This window comes from Trichomycterus rosablanca, chromosome 2 (genome assembly GCF_030014385.1).
Source record: "Trichomycterus rosablanca isolate fTriRos1 chromosome 2, fTriRos1.hap1, whole genome shotgun sequence".
Taxonomy (NCBI): domain Eukaryota; kingdom Metazoa; phylum Chordata; class Actinopteri; order Siluriformes; family Trichomycteridae; genus Trichomycterus; species Trichomycterus rosablanca.
Genome location: NC_085989.1, coordinates 65,078,503 through 65,102,605, shown reverse-complemented (window position 1 = coordinate 65,102,605; position 24,103 = coordinate 65,078,503). Strand labels below are relative to the sequence as shown.

At 39.3% G+C, this 24,103-nt stretch overlaps 1 protein-coding gene across 1 annotated transcript; it reads right to left on the bottom strand.

The window, feature by feature from the left end:
* Nucleotides 1–20,380: 20,380 nt before the first annotated feature.
* On the bottom strand, nucleotides 20,381–22,127 carry LOC134300637 (uncharacterized). Its single transcript, XM_062985126.1, has 2 exons — nucleotides 22,115–22,127; nucleotides 20,381–21,211 (listed from the first exon to the last, which is right to left on the bottom strand). The coding sequence occupies exons 1-2, from the start codon at nucleotides 22,125–22,127 to the stop codon at nucleotides 20,577–20,579; spliced, it is 648 nt and encodes a 215-aa protein (XP_062841196.1). The 3' UTR covers nucleotides 20,381–20,576.
* Nucleotides 22,128–24,103: the final 1,976 nt, after the last annotated feature.

Here is a 24,103-nt window from a genome sequence, read left to right as displayed (position 1 = left end):
AAGTCCCGAACGGAGGCAGGAAGGTTATTCCAGAGTTGTGGAGCTTTGTAAGAAAATGCTCTTCCACCAGTCGTGATCTTTTTAATTCTAGGAACTATAAGTAACCCTGCATCTAGTGAGTGAAGTAGACGCGCTGGGTTGTAGTGATTAATAAGTTCACTCAGATACTGTGGAGCCAGACCATGTAGCGCTTTATAGGTTAGTAAAAGTATTTTGTAATCAATGCGGAATTTAACTGGCAGCCAGTGTAGAGATGATAGAACAGGACTAATATGATCAAATTTTTTAGTTCTGATTAGCACTCGAGCTGCAGCATTCTGAGCTAACTGTAGTTTGTGTTTGGATCTACCAGAGCATCCAGTTAGAAGAGCATTACAATCATCTAACCCAGAAGTTATAAACTGGATCAGTTTTTTGGCATCATTTACAGATAGTATATTTCTTATTTTAGAGATATTACGCAGATGAAAGAAAACAACTCCAGTATTAAATAGGTCATTTGTAGAAGTGTCATGAGAATGAACAGTTCTGTAGTGTTCGATTCTTCATGAGCATAATGGAGTGTGGAAAAAGCTTCTTTGTAGCCTGGTCATTCTGGTCTTTATGTGGCTGAAGCGTCGGCCTGATGGAAGGCGCTCAAACAGGTTATGGCCAGGGTGAGACGGGTCAGTGGTGATTTTACCTGCACGCTTCTTGGTTCTGAAAACATGCAGTAAGGGCAGCATTGCACCAATGGTCCTCTCTGCAGACTTGATGATGCGCTGTAGTCTCTTGGTGTCATGTTTTGTGCCCCACACTGTGATGGATGTGGTAATGATGGACTCTATGACGGCTGTGTAGAACTGCACCATTAGCTCTTGGGGTAGGTTAAACTCTCTCAGTTGGTACAGGAAGTACATCCTCTGCTGACCCCTCTTGATGATGGTGTTGATGTTGCTGTCCCTCTTCAGGTCCTTGATGACTGTTGTACACAGGAACTTGTAGGACTCTACGACCATTACAGTTCTGTTGAGGATGGTGAGTGCTGGCAGGGTTGGGGGCTCCTCCTACAGTCGACGGTCATCTCCACTGTTTTTGCTGTGTTCAGCTCCAGATTGTTCTGACCGCTCCAGAGAACGACCTGATCAATCACCCGTCTGTAAGCAGAATCATCACTGTCACTGATGACACCATCGACTGTAGTGTCATCTGCTATATTTAGGATTTTAACAGAGGTGTCTGTGAGAATACAGTCATTTGTGTACAGTGAGAAGAGCATTAGGTAGAGTACACAACCCTGTGGAGCACCTGTATTGATGATTTCGGTCCCTGAGGTGAACTTCCCAGCCTCACCTGCTGGTCTCTGCCAGTAAGGACGTTGGTTAATCTACTGGCAGGTGGAGGCTGGTACGCTGAGTTCGGTCAGCTTGCTGTGTAATTGTTCCCAAATAATTGTGTTAAAGACTGAACTGAAGTCCAAGAGCAGAATTCTTGCATAGGTTCCTGAATGATCGAGGTGTTTGAGGATAAAGTAGAGACTCATGTTCACTGCATCATCCACCGACTTGTTGGTCCTATATGCAAATTGCAGGGGGTCTAGCAGGGGGTCAGTGATTAAGATTTAGTCTGGTTAAGAACCAGTCTGTTAAAGGATTTCATGAGCACAGAGGTCAAGGCAACTGGTCTGTAGTCATTTAGTCCTGTGGTGGTTTCCTTTCTGGGATTGGGTATTAATGTGGAGCATTTTAAACAGGACGGAACAACACACAGCTCCAGTGATCTGTTGAAGATCTTTGTGAAGACAGATACGAGGTGGTCTGCACAGGTCCTCAGGCAGAAGGGAGAGATTTAGTCAGGACCCGGGGCCTTCTTGATTTTCTTGCCAGAAAACTCCGTGCTGCGGTTCACTCGTTGGTACATTGGTTTAGTCTCTATATTAATAATACATCAATAATCACACTTAGCATGGATCGCTAACTAAAATTCTGTATTCAGCTATGTTGGAAATATCAACATTTACCTCAGGTATGTTGGTACATGTCACACTTGAACCCTCTGTGTGCTCCTGTGTGCCACGCCCCTCACCAGCACACACTCTGTCTCCTGCCACACCCTGATTGGTTCATGTGGACTAATTATCTCCAGCTGCTCCTTATTTAAGGAGGCAGCTTTTGTGCAGACTTTGGGAACTATTGAACTATTTTGGCTAGGTTTGGCGCAGGTCTCTCGTCTCGCGCTTCAGGTTAACTCGTGTTTGGTTTCTAAGTCATGTTTCTAAGTCATGTTTCTAAGTCATGTTTCTAAGTCATGTTTCTAAGTCATGTTTCTAAGTCATGTTTCTAAGTCATGTTTCTTGCTATTGTTCCTAGTCATGTTCCTTGCTATTGTTCCTAGTTCCAGGTTATTCCTAGCTCCAGTTTGTTCCTAGTTATGTTCCTTGCTATTATTCCTAGCTCCAGGTCGTGACTAGCTCTTGTGTTTAGCTCTCATTACTAGCTATGTTATTAGCTCTTATGTTTAGCTCTCGTTACTCGCTATGTCACTAGCTCTTGTGTTTAGCTCTTGTGATTATCTTTTGTCACTAATAAATTCTTAGTTTTTTGCATCTCTGCGTGTGTGTCCGCCCCTTCTGTCTCACTTCTTAGCCCCCGTGACAGTACATTAGTAAAACATTACTCTATATTGCTTATATAACAATATTTACTATTAGCGTTGATCGCTAACTAAAATTCTGTGTTCAGCTACATCCAGAATATCAACATTTACCTCAGGTATGTTGGTACATTGGTAAAAATAGTCTTCAGATTGCTAATATATCACTAATTACACTTAGCATTGTTTGCTTACTGAAATTTGTGTTCAGTTGTATTGGGGACATCAACATTTACCTCAGTTCTGTTGGTACATTGGTTCGAAAAGTGTCTATATTGCTAATATAACAATAATTGGTATTAGCATTGAGTGCTAACTAAAATTCTGTATACAGCTACATTGAGAATATCAACATTTACCTCAGGAATGTTGGTACATTGGTTCGAAAAGTCTCTATATTGCTAATATAACATTAATTACTATTAGCATTGATCGCTAACAGAAATTCTGTGTTGAGCTATATTGGGAATTTAGTTCCACTTCATTTTCCTCTAGATGTAAAACTCTGGACTTGGTGTCACTGTGTTTTCTTGTTGAGGCTCTCAGGACACTTGGCACAACATTCCTATGAAGGTTTATGAAGAGCATCTCTCCCTCTTCTAGCAGACGATGCTCCTGATGGTAATGTGGAAGTTACACCTGTGATGAGGTTCTAAGAGCAGCTCCATAGCAGAGTTTAACTATGTTGGGTTTAACAGGAGCAGCTTTTGTTCTCTTTTAGCTTTAATCTCAACAAGTGTAAAGTGATCACACAGCAGTTTAGTTTCAAGTGTTTCTAGATCCTGCAGAGATGCTTTCATTCCATTTAGCCTGATGCAGCCGTCTGAATGTGTTTCCACACTCTGCTGGGTCATGATGGCTTTTGATTCTACCATAGTCTTCCTAGAGTTAGGGTTAGGACTAGAGATTGATTAGGGTTTAGGGTTAGGACTAGGGTTAGTACAAGGGATTAGGGTTAGGATTAGGGTTAGGACTAGGGTTTAGGGTTAGGACTAGGGTTTAGGGTATACAGCACTGTATGTGTGATTGAAAAATCAAACCCACAGCTTTCAGTTTCCTCCAGTTGTTGAGTTTCTCACAATGATGGAATTTCAGATGAAGAAACCTCAATCCATGTGGAACATGTCATCTCTGAGGAACATCTCACCCCAGTGGATCAACAGTGTGGAGGTTTCCAGATGAAGCCTGTGAAGAAGGAAGAAGCTGAAGATAAAGATGAACTCAGTAAGATATTTGTATTGAATAGAATCAGAATCACCTGGGATGAAGCATCATACAGTGAAAGCTTGTATTGTGCTCATGCAGATCAGTGTGAGCAGGAAATGATGAATGCAGGATGAATCACGTTACAGGACTTTAGCATCGGATCTCAGTTTAACATTTACTAACAATCTTTATTATTTATAATGTTATAAATGTATTTTATTATTTATAATGTTATAAATGTATTTTATTATTTATAATGTTATAAATGTATTTTATTATTTATAAGGTTATAAATGTATTTTATTATTTATAATGTTATAAATGTAGTTTATTATTTATAATGTTATAAATGTAGTTTATTACTTATAATGTTATGAATGTAGTTTATTACTTATAATGTTATTAATGTATTTTATTATTTATAATGTTATAAATGTATTTTATTATTTATAATGTTATAAATGTATTTTATTATTTATAATGTTATAAATGTGTTTTATTATTTATAATGTTATAAATGTATTTTATTATTTATAATGTTATAAATGTATTTTATTATTTATAATGTTATAAATGTATTTTATTATTTATAATGTTATGAATGTATTTTATTATTTATAATGTCATAAATGTATTTTATAATGTATTTTATAAATGTATTTTATTATTTATAATGTTATAAATGTATTTTATTATTTATAATGTTATAAATGTATTTTATTATTTATAATGTTATAAATGTATTTTATTATTTATAATGTTATAAATGTATTTTATTATTTATAATGTTATAAATGTATTTGATTATTTATAATGTTATAAATCTATTTGATTATTTATAATGTTATAAATGTATTTGATTATTTATAATGTTATAAATGTATTTGATTATTTATAATGTTATAAATGTATTTTATTATTAATAATGTTATAAATGTATTTGATTATTTATAATGTTATAAATGTAGTTTATTATTTATAATGTTATAAATGTATTTGATTATTTATAATGTTATAAATGTATTTGATTATTTATAATGTTATAAATGTATTTGATTATTTATAATGTTATAAATGTAGTTTATTATTTATAATGTTATGAATGTAGTTTTTTACTTATAATGTTATAAATGTATTTTATTATTTATAACGTTATTAATGTATTTTATTTATAACGTTATAAATGTAGTTTATTATTTTTAACGTTATAAATGTAGTTTTTTATTTATAACGTTATAAATGTATTTTATTATTTATGATATTATAAATGTATTTTATTATTTATAATGTTATAAATGTAGTTTATTATTTATAATGTTATAAATGTAGTTTATTATTTATGATGTTATAAATGTATTTCATTATTTATGATGTTATAAATGTGTTTTATTATTTATGATGTTATAAATGTATTTTATTCTTTATAATGTTATAAATGTATTTTATTCTTTATAATGTTATAAATGTATTTTATTCTTTATAATGTTATAAATGTATTTTATTCTTTATAATGTTATAAATGTATTTTATTCTTTATAATGTTATAAATGTATTTTATTATTTATAATGTTATAAATGTATTTTATTATTTATAATGTTATAAATGTAGTTTATTATTTATAATGTTATAAATGTATTTTATTATTTTCTGCTTCAGAACTGAACAAGGATTTCTCCTGATCCTCGTGTCCTTGTTCTTCTACAACCCAAAATCACCTCCACAATCACATCAAGAGCTGCAACCATGATAAATATGATGCGCTGGTGAAGATTAAGACTGAACATGAGGATCTGATGCCCACCAGAAGCTCCAGTAATCAGCAAACGTCCTCTGGTACTGTCAGCATTAACACCTCTCTCAGTCCCACACAGGAAGAAGGAAACATCTGCTCACAGTGTGGGAAGAGCTTTAGGTTCCTGAGTGCTTTCAAAAAACATTCCCACTGGACAGAAGCCGTATCAGTGCTTACAGTGTGGGAGAAGTTTTAATTGTCAGACTACTCTTAAAAGACATCAGCGCATTCACACTGGAGAGAAACCGTATTAGTGCTCACAGTGTGGGAAGTGTTTTAATTGTCAGAGTAATCTGAAAATACACCAGCGCATTCACACTGGAGAGAGACTATATTGTAACAAACTGCTGTAACTGAACCAGGAGAGTAAACAGATAACTGAGATGGGGAACCTAACTGGCCACTTCAACTAAGTGCCGATGGAAACACCATAACTTAGTTGGGTGTGCACAAAGCATGTATTTACATCCAGTAATCAGAAAGCATTCACATTTACACATAATCTATATAAATTAAATAATACAAAACTGATGAAAGATAAGTCCTTAATCGTCCCAATTGTCCCAAAGTTTGAGTTTCTGCAAAATTAAGTAAATAATTGGGTCGCCGGGTCAGGTGGTTCAGTTCTTTGTTGAGTGGTGTAGAAGCAGATGTATCGAAGAGTACAGATGAGATGAATTAATCCCTTGAAGTAGAGAGATATTGAATTGGTAATGTCCCGAGGTCCCAAAAGCAAATATGGCCGGTCATGGGGTTCCTTGATAGCCTACACTTCAATCAACTGCCACAGCAACAATCCCGAGTATCCCAAGTATCCCTCGCTAATGAGGATTGAAGTAGAAAAAGTGCAACGAAATCCTTCTACACAACCAATACAATGCTTCAATTTCCATGTACAAACCCATTGCCGTGAACCCAACATTATAACCTCCCCTTCATGTAAAAAACAAATAACAACAAAGTAACAAACTTACTCAGGGCCACAAAACACCAGGTTTTCTCAAGAAAGAACTTCATACAGGCAGATTAGCAATGAGCTGTTTGTAGCATGTAGCTCTCTATAATAATAATAATAATACATTCAACTTATATAGCGCCTTTCATAATACCCAAGGACGCTTCACATAGTAGTTACAGTCAAGAACAACAATCAAATAAAAACACGAGAATGAAAGTGTTGAGTAAACAAAAACGTTTTAAGAAGAGATTTAAACTCAGAGAGAGAGGAAGAGAGACGAAGAGGGAGAGGAAGAGAGTTCCACAGTGTCGGGGCAGCAACACGAAATGATCTACCACCCATGGTGGTCAACCTAAACCTGGGTATAACAAGGAGACCAGCATCAAACGATCTTAGCCTGCGGGAAGGGACATAGCGATGTAAAAGATCAGCCAGATACAAGGGAGCCAAACCATGAAGTGTCTTGAAAGCGAGCACTAAAATTTTATATTGGATACGTTTTTTGACAGGGAGCCAGTGGAGTTGTTCAAGTACCGGGGTGATATGTTTATGTTTTTTTGACCGGGTCAGTACTCGGGCAGCAGCATTCTGAGCAATCTGCAAGGGTCGGAGGGATTTTGAAGGGAGTCCATAAAGGAGAGAATTGCAATAGTCAAGTTTTGAAGTGACAAAGGCATGTACCAGGATCTCAGCAGCTTTAAACGAGAGGAACGGACGCAAACGGGTGACCTTTCGAAGCTGGAAGAAGGCAGACTTTGCCAATGAATTGATATGTGGCTCCAATGACAGGGGAGGGTCGAGCAGCACCCCGAGATTACGTGCCTTAGCCGAAGACTGAACAGAGATACCAGCAATAGTGAGGGATGTGTTAGTGAGAGAAGAGACAGCCAATTTGGAGCCAATAATGAGATACTCCGTCTTATGGGCATTCAATAGAAGAAAGTTTGCACACAGCCATGAGTTGAGATCACAGATGCACTCGGTGAGGGATGGGGGTGGAAAAGAATCAGATGGTATAAGGTTTAGATAAACCTGGGTGTCGTCAGCGTAGCAGTGAAAATTTAACCCATGGTGACGGAAAATTTCACCAAGGGGCAGGATGTAAATAAGAAACAGCAACGGTCCCAATACTGAGCCCTGGGGGACACTCTGCTTAACAGGAGCAACATCAGATGTGTGATTACCTATGCCAACGAAGTGATGCCTATCAGATAGATAAGATTTAAACCAAGTCAAAACTATGCCGGAAAAACCAATGTCAGAGAGCCGGGTTATGAGAATTTCATGGTTAACCGTGTCAAAAGCAGCAGTAAGATCAAGAAGTAAAAGGATAGAAGCAAAACCTTTATCAGAGGAAAGAAGAAGGTCGTTAAGTACACACAAAAGTGCAGTCTCTGTGCTATGACGGGCACGAAAACCAGATTGAAAGGTGTCAAAAAGATTGTTAGAATTCATGTAGTCTAGTAGCTGGGATGCCACGACACGTTCCAGAATTTTTGCAATAAATGGGAGATTAGATATTGGTCTGTAGTTACTTAATATGGAGCTATCTAAATCAGGTTTTTTAATTATGGGAGTAACAACAGAAGTTTTCAGAGCTACCGGAACATGACCGGATTCGAGAGAAAGGTTGACGAGGTGACAAATAGAGGGCAACAAAGAAGAAATAACTTGCTTGAGAAGAACTGTAGGAGCAGGATCAAGGAGTGAGGTAGTGGTCTTGGAACCTGTTATAATTCTAGTGACGCAGACAGGATTGACAGGTGCAAAAGACGAGAAAGTGTGCAGGGAAGAGGAAGTACCGAAAGAGATTGGAGATGAGAGCAGTGATTTACATGTCTGATCATTCAGTATATCCTGGTAGATGTTTGAAACTTTGTCCTTGAAAAAGTTAAGAAATGCATTACATAAATCCGATGATGGAGCTAGGGAGTCTGAGGGGGGACGTAAAAGGGATCCAGGCCTGCCTTTGTAATTGTAGAAGTGTAGTAGGTGGTGCGAGCATTGTTTAAAGCCTCTTTATATCTGACCAGATGATCCAGATAAGCTTGATGGTCTACGTATAAGCCTGTTTTCCTATATAGACGCCTACCAGCTGTTTTTAAACCACGAAGTTCTGCATTAAACCAGGGTGAGGAATGCGAGGAGGGCACAGACCGAGTTATAACTGGAGCAAGGGTGTTAAGGGTATCGGCCATAGACTGATTGTAAACAGAGATGGCCTCATCAATGTCGCATAGTGAGGTAATAAGAGGTAAACTGGAAGATTCCAGGACAGAGGAGAAAGCTAACGGATCAACAGAGGAGATATTACGGTAAGAGAGAAGGGTCTTAGATGGGGGGTTAGCAGTGTGTAGTGAAATGCATGATGTAATAAACAGATGATCGGATATGCCAATATCATGACCTGATACATTAGTGATAGTTCCGGCTGAGGAGCAAATCAAGTCCAAAATGTGACCATGTTTATGAGTTGAAAAATCCACATGTTGATACAAGTCAAAGCAGTTTAAGAGTGACAAAAAAACAGTCGAACCAGGAGATACAGAGTCAATATGAATATTAAAGTCACCAAGGACGACCAATGACTTTGACAGAGAACTGAGAGTGGTTAGGACCTCACCAAGTTCAAGTAAGAAATCGGAGATGGAACTGCTAGGAGGACGGTAGCACCTGGGTCTATAGGGTCTATAGCACCTGGCCTCTCTTCTTCTTTTATCCTAAGAGTATTTACTCACTGTAGCCTATAGTATAAGTCATTTACCTTGTAAACCCTTCGATGGTTACAATATCAGTGCTCACAGTGTGGAAAGAGTTCAACAGAGTGAGCTCAAAAAACACCAGTGCATTCACACTGGAGAGAAACCGTATCAGTGCTCACAGTGTGGGAAGCATTTTATTACGCAGAGTCATTTAAAAAAAACACCAGAACACTCACACTGGAGAGTACCAGCTACTGGAGGTTTCGGAGGGGGCGTGTGTAGCAGTAGAGGTGAATTATGATCAGGTAATTGGATACGACTAGATTGGGATTGGACTAATGCTCTATCCAGGGTGAGTGAGTGAGGGTCTCTGGGTTTGAGTGAGTGATGTAGTAACTATAGATGGATTGATGATTTATCCTGCTGACTGTGGTGGGAAAGTAACCCAGGACTTTTATGCTCCTCAAGGAACTTTAGCTTCCATTTTCTCCATGTACGAGCTCCATTCATCTCCAATATCTTTAACCTTATTAAATAATGTTTTTACTATATTATTTTATTGTATGAAATATTCATTACATATGGAAATTATGTGAGTTATTAACGGATTAATAAGACTGGAATGGTAATAAATAAATATGATTTTCTTTAATAAAACACTTTTTGGTGTCATTGTGTTTTATAAATGTGATTAGCTGTTACTTAGTATCACTTATCTATAAATGTGGTTATGAAACAGTTTTGGTGGTGAAATTTAGGACTCAAATACACCTGAGCCATAAATAATAAGAACATCACAAATCCCATCCAATCACTGCACTGGTCAAGTCAACCTTATTCAAACCTTTAGCTGTTTTAATATGCCAACAGTTAATCCTTGCCACTATACTGGGATGAGGGGACCACATAAAGAACCATAAACAAGAAGACACAAGAACCAGACAGAAAGATGGACAAACCCTGTGCAAAATGCTAATTCTTATTACCATGAAACTAACAAAAGGTTCCTAAACTACTATACAGGAAGTGATAGTCTTGATGCTAAAGCCAAGACTAAATACATTGACACCAATGAGAGGGAAGAGGGGGTCTGGAACCAACACAAACACACGCCCTTGACACAGACACATCTCACTGATTTACAATGTTATGACAGGTGCCCATTTGCTCAGACTGTAGCAACCGCTCAGGTACGTGAAGAACAAGTTTTATAAGTAACATCTGAGTCAACATGTGATAAACAGTTTTCATAAATGGGTCAGGATGATCGTGACCTCTCAAATGAGCATAACAACTAGTTTCCTAAGCAGGTTGGAGGATGAGGTGAGAGTCACTACAGTCATATTATAATACACAGGGCAACATCAGCGCCGAATTCAAACATTACACAGAATAGGGAATCACCCCACTGGACTCTGTAACACTGTAATAATACACAGGAAACAGTCAAATTCAGATTAACAGATTGTAAAAGTTATAAGAAAGAAAGAACAGAGTTAGAGAAGCATGTTGGAAAACTAAACATGACATTAGAGAAACTGCTTGGAAGAACGTCTAGGACTGACTGTAGTCCTCTCTAAAGCTAGCTGAGAGATACAGGGCTAATGGAGGTTTATTACTGCTAAGCTGCTGTTCAACTCCTGTCCAGTTGGTGGCGCTGGTGCGTCTTAAGTTGTTCTGCCAACCGCCATTAAACATCATCAGAAGAACAAGAAGCTGCTGTGTTTGTACTGTAGAGCCTCATCTGTAAGTAAAATATGTATTTAATTATAACCCTTATATTTAATTATAACTACATTCTAATTAATAATAAAACTAGAGTTCATAATAAAACATCACTGTGAGGATTTGAGGAGATTTAACTCCAGTTTCATTTAAACACACGAACTGCTAGCTGCTGCGCTAACTGTTAGCATCACACATGATTCAGTACTGATGAACCGATCCAATATAAACGCGTCACATTTTCAGCTTTGTTTACAGTTTTTACTGTTTTATACAAACACACCGAGTTATTTTAGCTTTGTTTAGAGGCTGTTTTACAGTTTTATAGTTAAAGTTCAAAGTATTTGTACAGCACTATTTTCTACATTAGACATCATTCTGTTTTATCTAAATTTAGTAGAAAAAAGTTACATGACATCCAGTTTTTATGTCATTTACACAATCCTCAATCGTACTGACTGCGTTGGTACAAATAGTGAAAACTGACAGTAAAATTGTTTATAAATAACTTTTCCTAATGGAAGCATATAGAGTGTGAATATTGCAAGTCCCAACACTAACCCATGTGTAACACCATACATAATATAACAAAATAGAGGACATTAATAGGTCTACTCTATTTAATCCAGTTTTAGTACTATGGTTGGGTCTAAATCCAGATTGTATTGTTTCATGAATACAGTTTCTATGCAGAGAAGAATTGTGTTTGAAGTCATTATTTTTTGACCAGATGAAAAAATATTTGTTTACTCAGGTTTTTTTTATTTGTATTTGTAAACCAGGGATGTGTGGCTCAGTTCCTAGGGGACTGCCTACTAGGACTATGTGGCTTTTTATCTATCGTCAAAAATATTGTAAAAATCATGGTGAGTTGATGGTAAACTAGATTTAAAGAACGTCAGAAAGGTTTGAACTAAACTTCTGTAAACAGATTCTGTAATTTGTCACTAATCCATATGTAAGAATCTGCGATTTCTTCCAAGTTGCAAAAACACATTTCCTATATTTAGGCTGATTAAGTTTGAATTTGATGCCTGCAAAACTCTCAAAAATGTGTGCAACCAGACAATATCAAACAAATAACATAACAAACAATAGACTGCTTGATTATCTGTTTGTCTGTCTATTTATCTAGCTGTCTGTCTATCTATTAGATCTTTAATAATGCAGTCAGCAGAAGAGGGACACGTCACACCTGTGGATCTACAACATGAAGGATTCCAGAAAAAACTAATAATAAAGGAGGAAGATGATGAAAGTTACTTCTGTAAGTAATAAGCAATAAGACACTTTTCCACCAGACAGTATGGTACAGTACAGTATGGTGCAGTACAGTATGGTGCAGTACAGTGTGGTACAATACAGTATGGTACAGTACAGTATAGTACAGTACAGTATGGTACAGTACAGTGAGGTACAGTACAGTGTGGTACAGTACAGTGTGGTACAGTACAGTGAGGTACAGTACAGTGTGGTACAGTACAGTGTGGTACAGTACAGTGTGGTACAGTACAGTGAGGTACAGTACAGTGTAGTACAGTACAGTATGGTACAGTACAGTATGGTACAGTACAGTATGGTACAGTACAGTGTGGTACAGTTACAGTATGGTACAGTACAGCGTGGTACAGTACAGTATGGTACAGTACAGTGAGGTACAGTACAGTGAGGTACAGTACAGTGTAGTACAGTACAGTATGGTACAGTACAGTATGGTACAGTACAGTATGGTACAGTACAGTGTGGTACAGTTACAGTATGGTACAGTACAGTGTGGTACAGTTACAGTATGGTACAGTACAGCGTGGTACAGTACAGTGTGGTACAGTGCAGTATGGTACAGTACAGTGTGGTACAGTACAGTATTTCTGTCCTTGACGCTCGCTCTGGCTGCACGCTTTCTGTCTGCTCTCCGCTTGCTTTTAGTTTTTAGTTATTTTAGTTATTTTTTATCTTTTATTTCTAAAATATAGAGCTCAATCAATAGATCGGCTGGAAAGGCACAGAATTACAGAACTACATTAAACTAGACACTTAGTTAACGGAGTATTCCACTAGCCGTCAGACTGAACTCGGGCACAGTTATCAGGACTACCATGGTTCCTATCACTACAGCGGGTTCTTCGTGCTGCTCCAACTGCTACAGACTCCTATGGAAAATCGCTGTGCTAGAGACAAAAATGCTCACAATCCTACCTGGAACAGACAGGAGAAATGGTTCCAGATCACTCGAGGGTGAGTCAAAATCTAACACAGAACAACCAGCTAAACTAAGGCTAGAAAGCTTAACAGATTTCCCGAAGCTTGACAGAATTCTATCAAAACAGGGGAACAGAAACGAGCCATGTGAGAGAACAAGTCGGTGGCACAAACTTGGAGCAAAACCAAAAGCACAAAAGCAGCAGGTGGCTGTCTTAATGTCTTCCACTCCAGACTGTTCATCATGGGCTTGGAAAGCTAAAACTATTCCAAAAGCTAGCACAATTGCACCCTGTGGGAAAATAGCAGGGTCGCAACAAAAACCGATCCCTTTGCTGAATCGTTTTGAACCGCTCAGAAATCTGATCGAGGTTACCCCCAGCAGTAATGGTAACGAATCAAAACCAGCGAAGCTGACTATAAAAGGGGACTCAAAGCAGGCTAGCAAAAACACGAGGCTGATCAAGCAGAGGCCCTCGCCTGACGCAGAGAACGCTCCGAAAACTCTGATCGTCGGTGACTCTGCCATCAAGAATATAGGCAGCAGATCGATGCTAACATGCTGCCTCCCGAACGTGACTGTCTCGGAATTAAATGAGGAAATTCCCAACATTCTCTCCCAGCATGGAGTGATCGACCAAATTATTCTGCACGTGGGCAGATGTGACATTCGCAGAGAGGAGTCAGAAATCTTAAAGAACAACTTCACTGAACTGTTCAATACACTTGAGAAGCTGAATGCTCAGAAGTTCATCAGTGGGCCTCTCCCAGCCCGAGGATCTAATACAGTGTATCACGAAAGTGAGTACACCCCTCACATTTCTGCAAATATTTTATTATATCTTTTCATGGAACAACACTATAGACATGAAACTTGGATTTAACTTAGAGTAGTCAGTGTACATCTTGTATAGCAGTGTAGATTTACTGTCTTCTGAAAATAACTCAACACACAGCCATTAATGTCTAAATAGCTGGCAACATAAGTGAGTACACCCCACAGTGAACATGTCCAAATTGTGCCCAAATGTGTCATTGTCCCTCCCTGGTGTCATGTGTCAAGGTCCCAGGTGTAAATGGGGAGCAGGGCTGTTAAATTTGGTGTTTTGGGTACAATTCTCTCATACTGGCCACTGGATATTCAACATGGCACCTCATGGCAAAGAACTCTCTGAGGATGTGAGAAATAGAATTGTTGCTCTCCACAAAGATGGCCTGGGCTATAAGAAGATTGCTAACACCCTGAAACTGAGCTACAGCATGGTGGCCAAGGTCATACAGCGGTTTTCCAGGACAGGTTCCACTCGGAACAGGCTTCGCCAGGGTCGACCAAAGAAGTTGAGTCCACGTGTTCGGCGTCATATCCAGAGGTTGGCTTTAAAAAATAGACACATGAGTGCTGCCAGCATTGCTGCAGAGGTTGAAGACGTGGGAGGTCAGCCTGTCAGTGCTCAGACCATACGCCGCACACTGCATCAACTCGGTCTGCATGGTCGTCATCCCAGAAGGAAGCTGACGCACAAGAAAGCCCGCAAACAGTTTGCTGAAGACAAGCAGTCCAACAACATGGATTACTGGAATGCCCTGTGGTCTGACGAGACCAAGATAAACTTGTTTGGCTCAGATGGTGTCCAGCATGTGTGGCGGCGCCCTGGTGAGAAGTACCAAGACAACTGTATCTTGCCTACAGTCAAGTATGGTGGTGGTAGCATCATGGTCTTGGGCTGCATGAGTGTTGCTGGCACTGGGGAGCTGCAGTTCATTGAGGGAAACATGAATTCCAACATGTACTGTGACATTCTGAAACAGAGCATGATCCCCTCCCTTCGAAAACTGGGCCTCAGGGCAGTTTTCCAACAGGATAACGACCCCAAACACAACCTCCAAGATGACAACTGCCTTGCTGAGGAAGCTGAAGGTAAAGGTGATGGACTAAACCCAATTGAGCACCTGTGGCGCATCCTCAAGTGGAAGGTGGAGGAGTTCAAGGTGTCTAACATCCACCAGCTCCGTGATGTCATCATGGAGGAGTGGAAGAGGATTCCAGTAGCAACCTGTGCAGCTCTGGTGAATTCCATGCCCAGGAGGGTTAAGGCAGTGATAATAATGGTGGTCACACAAAATATTGACACTTTAGGCACAATTTGGACATGTTCACTGTGGGGTGTACTCACTTATGTTGCCAGCCATTTAGACATTAATGGCTGTGTGTTGAGTTATTTTCAGAAGACAGTAAATCTACACTGCTATACAAGCTGTACACTGACTACTCTAAGTTATATCCAAGTTTCATGTCTACAGTGTTGTCCCATGAAAAGATATAATGAAATATTTGCAGAAATGTGAGGGGTGTACTCACTTTTGTGATACACTGTATGTTCTCACGGCTACTCAACCTCAACACGTGGCTAAGCAGAACCTGCAGTTTGAAAGGTATGGATTATATTGACAATTTTAATTTATTCTGGGGGCGCAGAGAATTTTTTTACACAGATGGCACCCACCTAAGCAGGACTGGAGTGAAGGCACTAAAGGACAACCTCCATTTTGCTCTTCGCCACCCATCTGCTTCTTGGACTGACTCGACACAATACGTGCATCCTCAACCTCCCTCACCTGCTTTCAACCATGAAGGACCATCAAACATACAATCCCCATCACTAGAAAACACAGCTCAGGCTGAGTTTCTGACTCTTGATGAAAGCTATTACGACCTTCATCATCAGACAGTGACACAGCAGTCAGCAGCAGCAGAAACATCACAATCATCCTCCAATTTCTCTCTCTCAACAACATCACCCCCACATATGGATTTCACAGAGAAAATGGAGAAGCTGGTGTGTGTTGGGACTAAATTCTCACACTCCATCTCAGCCAGTCCACAGGTTTCACCCAAAAAGCGCAGGGCACCCCTTCCCCCCTGTCCACAGCCCCCTCCCCGTTCTCTGAGGCCACTTCAACACCGTCAGCAGCAGCCTTGTACTTCATCTACTCTGGCTGTACAGAGTTCAGAACGTTCAGCGAGTGCTACTGATAGCGGCTGCAGAATACAAAACAATGATAACACGTTGTGATGTGTTCAGGGTCCTTGCTATAGCAGATATGATACTGACAACAGTTCGGAGAGTAAGCTTGGACCCAGTATGTCTGAAATGTTTTCTATTCCTGTGTTGATTAGAAATAGAAAGAATAGAACGCATTCAGCAAATCAAGTCAACCAGTCTAACCTCTTACCTGTACCACCACAACCTCGCCCTGCCCCAGGGGCTCCTGTGGTTCCTTTAAAGCTAGCTCTGCTTAATATTAGATCTCTAGCCAACAAATCATTTTTAGTGAATGACATAATTCTCTCCTACAGTTTAGATTTTCTGTTTCTAACTGAAACATGGTTAGCTTCTTCATCATAACTGGGGATGTTAACATCCACTTAGATAATAACAAGGACAATAACACCAAATATCTTTTTGGACTTTTTGACACGTTTGGTCAAGTCAAGTCAAGTCAACTTTATTTATATAGCGCTTTTTACAATATACATTGTCTCAAAGCAACTTTACAAAATCCAGGACCAACAGATACAAAAACCCCTGTTGAGCAAGCCGAGGGCGACTGTGGCAAGGAAAAACTCCCTGAAAATTACAGGAAGAAACCTTGAGAGGAACCAGACTCAGCAGGGCCCATCCTTCTTGGGTGGCCTGGAGGATACTTTAAATAAATACACGATTTACACAGAGCATACAAACACAGAATTAAATGATCTAAAAGTCATAACTGGTAATAAATAGATAAATAAACAATTAAATAATAATAGAGTTGTTATCCGCTCTAGTCTTCAATAAAGTCTGTAGTGATTTCTTGTCGTTGCAATTACTCCAGACCCGTCACATCCGGCAGGAGCAGCATCGTTGTCCCGGCAGTCTCGACTTTAATCCTTAACCTCAGCGGGTAAACAGGTTTCCATCAGAATGCCCTCGGGGTAAAACAACAGAGAATGTAGTTAATAATGTACAATGCTAGTTGAGTAAAACAGTTTTACAGAGAGTTTTAGACTCCGGCAGCCCTAATTATTACAGCATAACTAAAAGGGAGAGCGAGCAGGTAACAAGGTCATGAAGGCTTTCACAGGACATCAGCGCCCATCTCCCCACCGTCATCAAACCTGAGTGATCGGACAAGAGAGGCAGGACGACAGCAACCCAACATCCCTGATCACCACAAGTTTCTATGACCAAGAACCCCCAAGCTCTGGGCCTTTGTCTATACTAATCAAAAGCCTGAGAAAATAAATCTGTTTTCAGTCTAGACTTAAACATTGAGACTGTGTCCGAATCCCGAACAGAGGCAGGAAGATTATTCCAGAGTTGTGGAGCTTTGTAAGAAAATGCTCTTCCACCAGCCGTGATCTTTTTAATTCTAGGAACTATAAGTAACCCTGCATCTTGTGAACGAAGTGGACGTGCTGGGTTGTAGTAATTAATAAACTCACTCAGATACTGTGGTACAGACCATGTAGCGCTTTATAAGTTAGTAAAAGTATTTTGTAAACAATGCGAAATTTAACTGGCAGCCAGTGTAGAGACGATAGAACAGGAGTAATATGGTCAAATTTTTTAGTTCTAGTTAGCACTCGAGCTGCTGCATTTTGAACTAACTGGAGTTTGTTTAAGGATCTACCAGAGCATCCTGTTAGAAGAGCATTACAATAATCTAACCGAGAAGTTATAAACGCATGGATCAGTTTTTCGGCGTCATTAACAGATAGTATATTTCTTATTTTAGAAATGTTACGCAAATGATAGAAAGCAACTCTAGTAATATTATTAATGTGTGTATCAAATGAGAGACCTGAATCTATTGTGACACCTAAGTTTTTTACATCTGGGCTGGGAGTAACAGAGAAAGTGTTTAAGTTTAGCACCAGGTTAGACAACTTGTCTCTTGCAGCTTTAGAGCCAACAAGTAAAACCTCAGTTTTATCTGAATTAAGTAAAAGAAAATTACACGACATCCTGTTTTTTATGTCGTTTACACTTTAATCTTCTATCTTACTGATTGTGTCAGTATCATTTGGTTTGGCTGATATATACAGCTGTGTGTCATCTGCATAGCAGTGAAAGTTTATGCCATGTTTATGAATAATTTCACCTAGTGGAAGCATATAGAGTGTAAATAATAGCGGTCCCAGTACTGACCCCTGTGGAACACCACACTTTACTTTTGTAGTTTCCGAGCATTTATTATTTACATAAACAAATTGCAAGCGGTCAGTCAGATATGATTGAAACCAAGAGAGTGCGAGTCCTTTAACACCTACTGTATTTTCTAGCCTCTCCAGTAAAATGTTCTGATCGACCGTATCAAACGCTGCACTAAGATCTAATAGAACAAGAAAAGAGACACATCCATTATCAGAAGACATTAACAACTCGTTAACTACTCTAATTAATGCGGTTTCGGTACTATGGTTGGGTCTAAATCCTGATTGAAATTTTTCATGAATACAATTTTCATTCAAATAAGAACATAGCTGTTTGGAAACGACTTTTTCTAATATCTTTGAGACAAAAGGAAGGTTTGAAATTGGCCTATAATTAGATAAAACATGTGGATCAAGATTAGGTTTTTTAATCAGGGGTTTAATAACAGCACTTCTAAACAATTTAGGTACGTACCCAAGGCTAAGAGATGCATTGATTAATGTAAGCAGGGGCTCTACAATAGCTGGGAGTAAATCTTTAAGTAAACGAGTTGGAACAGGATCGAGTATACACGATGATGACTTCGATGATTTAATCAACACAGTTAGTTCATTTTGGGAGATTGGATTAAAGGAATTTAGTTGGATTAACTCGTCACTGTTATCATCACTGTTCTCACCAATGCTGCTCGGAGTGAGTCCATACTTAACACTGGTAAGTGACACACTTTGACTCTGAAGTCGTATTTTTTCTATCTTGTCATTAAAGAATTTAAAAAAATCATCGCTGGTACAGTCAGGCGGTATATTAGATTCAGTTTCATTAACGTTTTTAGTTAATTTGGACACTGTCTCGAAAAGGAATCTGGGATTGTTTTTATTTTTCTCTATTAGGGATGAATAATATACAGATTTAGCTTTTATAAGTGCATGTTTATACTCAGTTAGAGCATCTTTCCAAGCAATCTTATACACCTCCAGTGTAGTGTGACGCCACTTGCATTCTAATTTTCGTGCTGCTTGTTTAAGTGCGCATGTGTGGTCATTGTACCAAGGAGCAAGTTTTTTCTCTCTAATCAGTTTAGTTTTGAGTGGGGCTACGTTATCTAAGGTTGTGCGCAGTACGGTCTCTAGGTTTTGAGTTGCCTGATCTAGTTCTTTAGGTTCCGATGCTGATATATTTGGTAATTCTGGTAGGCAGTTTATGAACGCTGCTGCAGTTGCAGATGTAATAGTGCGCTTACATTTAAAACGATTTGGTTGCTGTACCTTATTGGACAGGGACACTTCATATATTAGTAGGGAGTGATCAGAGATTAAGTCATTCTGTGGTACAATTTCCAGGTTGTCTATGTTTATACCATAAGTAAGTATTAAATCTAAGGTATGTTTACAGCGGTGAGTGGGTCCTGTTACATTTTGGGTGATGCCTAAAGATTCTAAACGCAGAGTCTTAAAGAGTCAAACGCAGTTTTGAGTGGATTACATTTATCCTCATAATGGATATTAAAGTCACCAACAATTAAAGCTTTCTTAGTTGATAAAACTAATTTAGAAAGAAAATCGGCAAATTCGTTAAGAAATTCTGAGTAAGGACCAGGGGGTCGATAAACAGTAACCAGTTTAAACATACTAGTTTTATCAGATGAACATTTATTGGTTATGTCAGAGATAAGAACTTCAAACGAGTTTGTTATGGGAGATGATTTTACAGTGAGACCTATGTCTTTATCATAAATTGTGGCTATTCCTCCACCACGACCGCTAAGACGTGGCTTATGTTCATAACTGTAACCCGGAGGAGATGCTTCATTTAAACCTAGATACTCATCAGGTCTAGCCCAGGTCTCAGTTAAACACAGGGCACTAAGACTATTATCTGTAATTATTTCATTTACAATTACTGTTTTGCATGCAAGTGACCTAATGTTTAGAAGTCCTAACTTTAGTTTAGCTTTACTATTGTTTTCATGATGCTCATTTAGATTAATTTTAATTAAGTTATTATGACATACTTTTTGATTTTGTTTTGGCTTACACCTGCCACGGTAAACAGACACAGTCTCAATGGTTTGTGACCTAAGGATTCCGGGTGACGTCCGATGGCGACTCGCAGACAGTCGGTTAGGCCTGTTAGTCTGCTGCCTGGTCTTGGCTCTGGATAGTCATTTAACACTATCTGCCGCTACACTAACGCGGTGGTAAAGCCTGTCACCTATGCTGCAAGAAATGCGAGCAGCACCCTCCCATGTGGGGTGGACACCATCCCGCTTCAAAAGACCAGGCCTTCCCTCAAAGGTGGACCAATTATCTACAAAATCAATGCAGTTTTCTGAGCACCATTTAGACATCCAGCGGTTCAGCGACAACAACCTGCTGTAGGTTTCGCCACTGGGTGGAATCGGTAAGGGGCCAGAGCACACTACTGCCTCAGACATCGACCTAGCTAACTCACACACCTCTTTAACATTACTCTTAGTAACCTCAGACTGACGTAAACGAACATCATTAGTGCCGACGTGGATAACAATCTTCAAAAATCTACGATTAGCATTAGCCAGCACTTTCAGGTTTGCTCTGATGTCAGGCGCCCTGGCCCCCGGAATACAAGTGACTATGGTTGCTGGTGTCTCTATGGGGGTTGCAATACGCACGTGTCGGAGCTGAGAATCTCCTATAACCAGAGCACTTACATTAACAGGCTGCTCAGTGGGTGGCTCACTGAGTGGGGAAAACCTGTTGGACACGTGCAACTGAGATGGTCGGTGCTTTGCCCTACGACTATGTCGCCGAGACGTCACCCAGTCGCCCCGCTGTGAGGGCTCTAATGCCGGAGTCTGGGGTTCTATACCTGAACTGCTGGCATTCGGGACTGCTACAGCTGAATCTAAACACTCACTAGTAGTAGTCTGTTCTAATGCCCGAATGCGCCCTTCTAACACTGAGATCTTCTCCGTCAGACTAACAACTAATCTACACTTATCACATATAAAGTTATCACTAAACACGGAGAAGGAATAACTGAACATATTACACTCGGAACATGGATACAGCGCTCCTACTGGGGCCATAATAACAAAGAAATGTACTTAGCTTTACAAGATGAGTTGGAGATGATGTTTATGTTGGATTCACCGGCGCTTCTGCTGGTAGTCACAGAAGAACAGCTTTAATTCCGGATGAAACAGGCGATGATGAGCTGGAATACAAAAACCACCAACCAAACCAACACAAACGCGCTTCGTTCGGACAAAATCGGCTGTAATTCTAAAGGAGAACGGTGTTATGCGCTGGTGTACAAAACAAATAAACGCGCTTCCTACGAACAGAAACGGTTATAACTCCCCACAAAACAGAGGTGTTTTAAGAGCTGAAATACAGAACACAACCAAACACAAACGCGCTTCGTGCGGACCGAAAACGGTTTTAATTCTGTATAATTAAGATGTTTATGCGCTGAAGTACAAAAACAAACAAAACCGGCTTCGTTCGGATGCCGGTAGCAGAAGTTTCCTAGTTTCCAACACAGCACGAATTTACGTTAGTAAACACAAGCGCTTTTTTACGATAAACAAAATAAAACTAAATCAACAACACATGGAAGATTAACGTATAAATTATATGTTTAAAACATACGTATATAAAAAGTTATTTAGCTAAAGGCTACAAACAAACAACTAGGCTAGCGTCTCAGCGTGCGTACCAGCGGAAGTCATAGTTTGTTCTATTGCAACATGTGAAAGGGCCTACACATACTCGAGGACACACTCTGGATCTAGTTATTTCTAAAGGTCTTAACATTTCTTCTGTTATGGTCAAGGACTTGGCCCTCTCTGATCATTTTTGTGTCTTCTTTGAAATGCTGATCACTCCAGATGCTCAAACTAGCTCTGTTTCTGTTAAGAAAAGGTGCATAAATGAAAGTACTAGCTCTCAGTTTATGGAGGCCATAGCTATATCACCAACCTTAACTGCAGAGTCAGTTGATGAACTCCTGGATAACTTTAACGTGAAAATATTGACTGTCATGGATGTGGTTGCTCCGGTAAAAGTCATGAAAACGTTGAGCAAACAGAAAGCACCATGGCGTAACACAAAGATGGTAATAGCTCTGAAAAGAGAATGCAGGAGAGCTGAACGTAAGTGGAGGAAAACTAAACTTCAAATCCACTATGATCTCTATAAGCAAAGCCTTTGTAGTTTTAACTCAGAGTTATGCAGGGCTAGACAGCTGCACTTCTCTAAGATCATTAACAGGAACATCAACAACACCCGCACTCTATTCAACGTGGTCGACAAGCTTACAAATCCTCCAAAACAGATCACGCCAGAACTTCTGTCCACAGAGAAATGTAATGAGTTTGCTCATTTCTTCTGTGAAAAAATCAAAACTATTAGACTGACCATCAACGCCACTCAGTCAAACGATGAAACCATGCCGCCCCTACAGACACCTAAAAATAACATGACTATTATGTCACAATTTAATACAATAGACCAAAAAAACTCTGGAGAAAACAGTTCAGCATCTTAAATCATCGACATGTTGTCTCGACATACTGCCATCTGAATTTTTTTAAACTATTTTTAACTCTGTAAAAACTGATTTGCAACAAATAGTTAATGGCTCACTATCATCAGGCGTTTTCCCAAAGTCACTGAAAACAGCTGCCATTAAACCACTCCTAAAAAAGAGATCTCTGGATGCGTCTGTGTTAAACAACTACAGGCCGATCTCAAATCTTCCTTTCACAGCTAAGATCATTGAGAAAGTTGTTTACAATCAAGTCAGCAGTTTTTTTTATTCCAGTGGTTATTTTGACAAATTTCAGTCAGGCTTTCGAGCTCACCACAGCACTGAAACGGCTCTCATAAAAGTGGTAAATGATCTACGGCTGAATAGTGACTCAGGTAAAATATCAGTTCTGGTTTTACTGGATCTTAGTGCTGCCTTTGACACTGTAGATCATAGAATATTGCTGGATAGGTTGGAAAACTGGGTTGGACTTTCCGGAACAGTCCTTAATTGGTTCAGGTCTTATTTAGAAGACCGGAGTTACTTCGTCACTATTGGCAGCTGTGAATCTGACAGGGTGGCTATGACATGTGGAATCCCCCAGGGATCAGTTCTCGGACCGCTTCTGTTCAATCTTTATATGCTGCCATTAGGCCAAATGCTACAGACTAACAACATTGATTAGCATAGTTATGCAGATGACACACAGATATATCTGGCTCTCTCACCAGATGATTACAGCCCAATAGATTCACTGTGTCAGTGTCTGGAGGACATCAATAACTGGATGAGCCAGAATTTTTTACAGTTAAATAAGGACAAAACAGAGATTGTTGTGTTTGGCAGCAAAGAAAAGAGGACCAGTGTCAGTGAACACCTCAGTTCCCGGTCTCTAAAAACCAAAGACCAAGTCCTAAATCTTGGCGTTCTAATAGACTCAGATCTCACATTCACCAGCCATATAAAAACCATCACCAAAACAGCCTTCTACCATCTTAGAAATATAGCCAAAATCAAGAGTCTAGTGTGCCAACAAGACCTAGAGAAGCTGATCCATGCTTTTATCTCCAGTAGGGTGGACTATTGTAATGGTCTCTTAACTGGACTTCCCAAAAAGACCATTAAACAGTTACAGCTCATTCAGAACGCTGCTGCTAGAGTTTTAACTAAGACGAA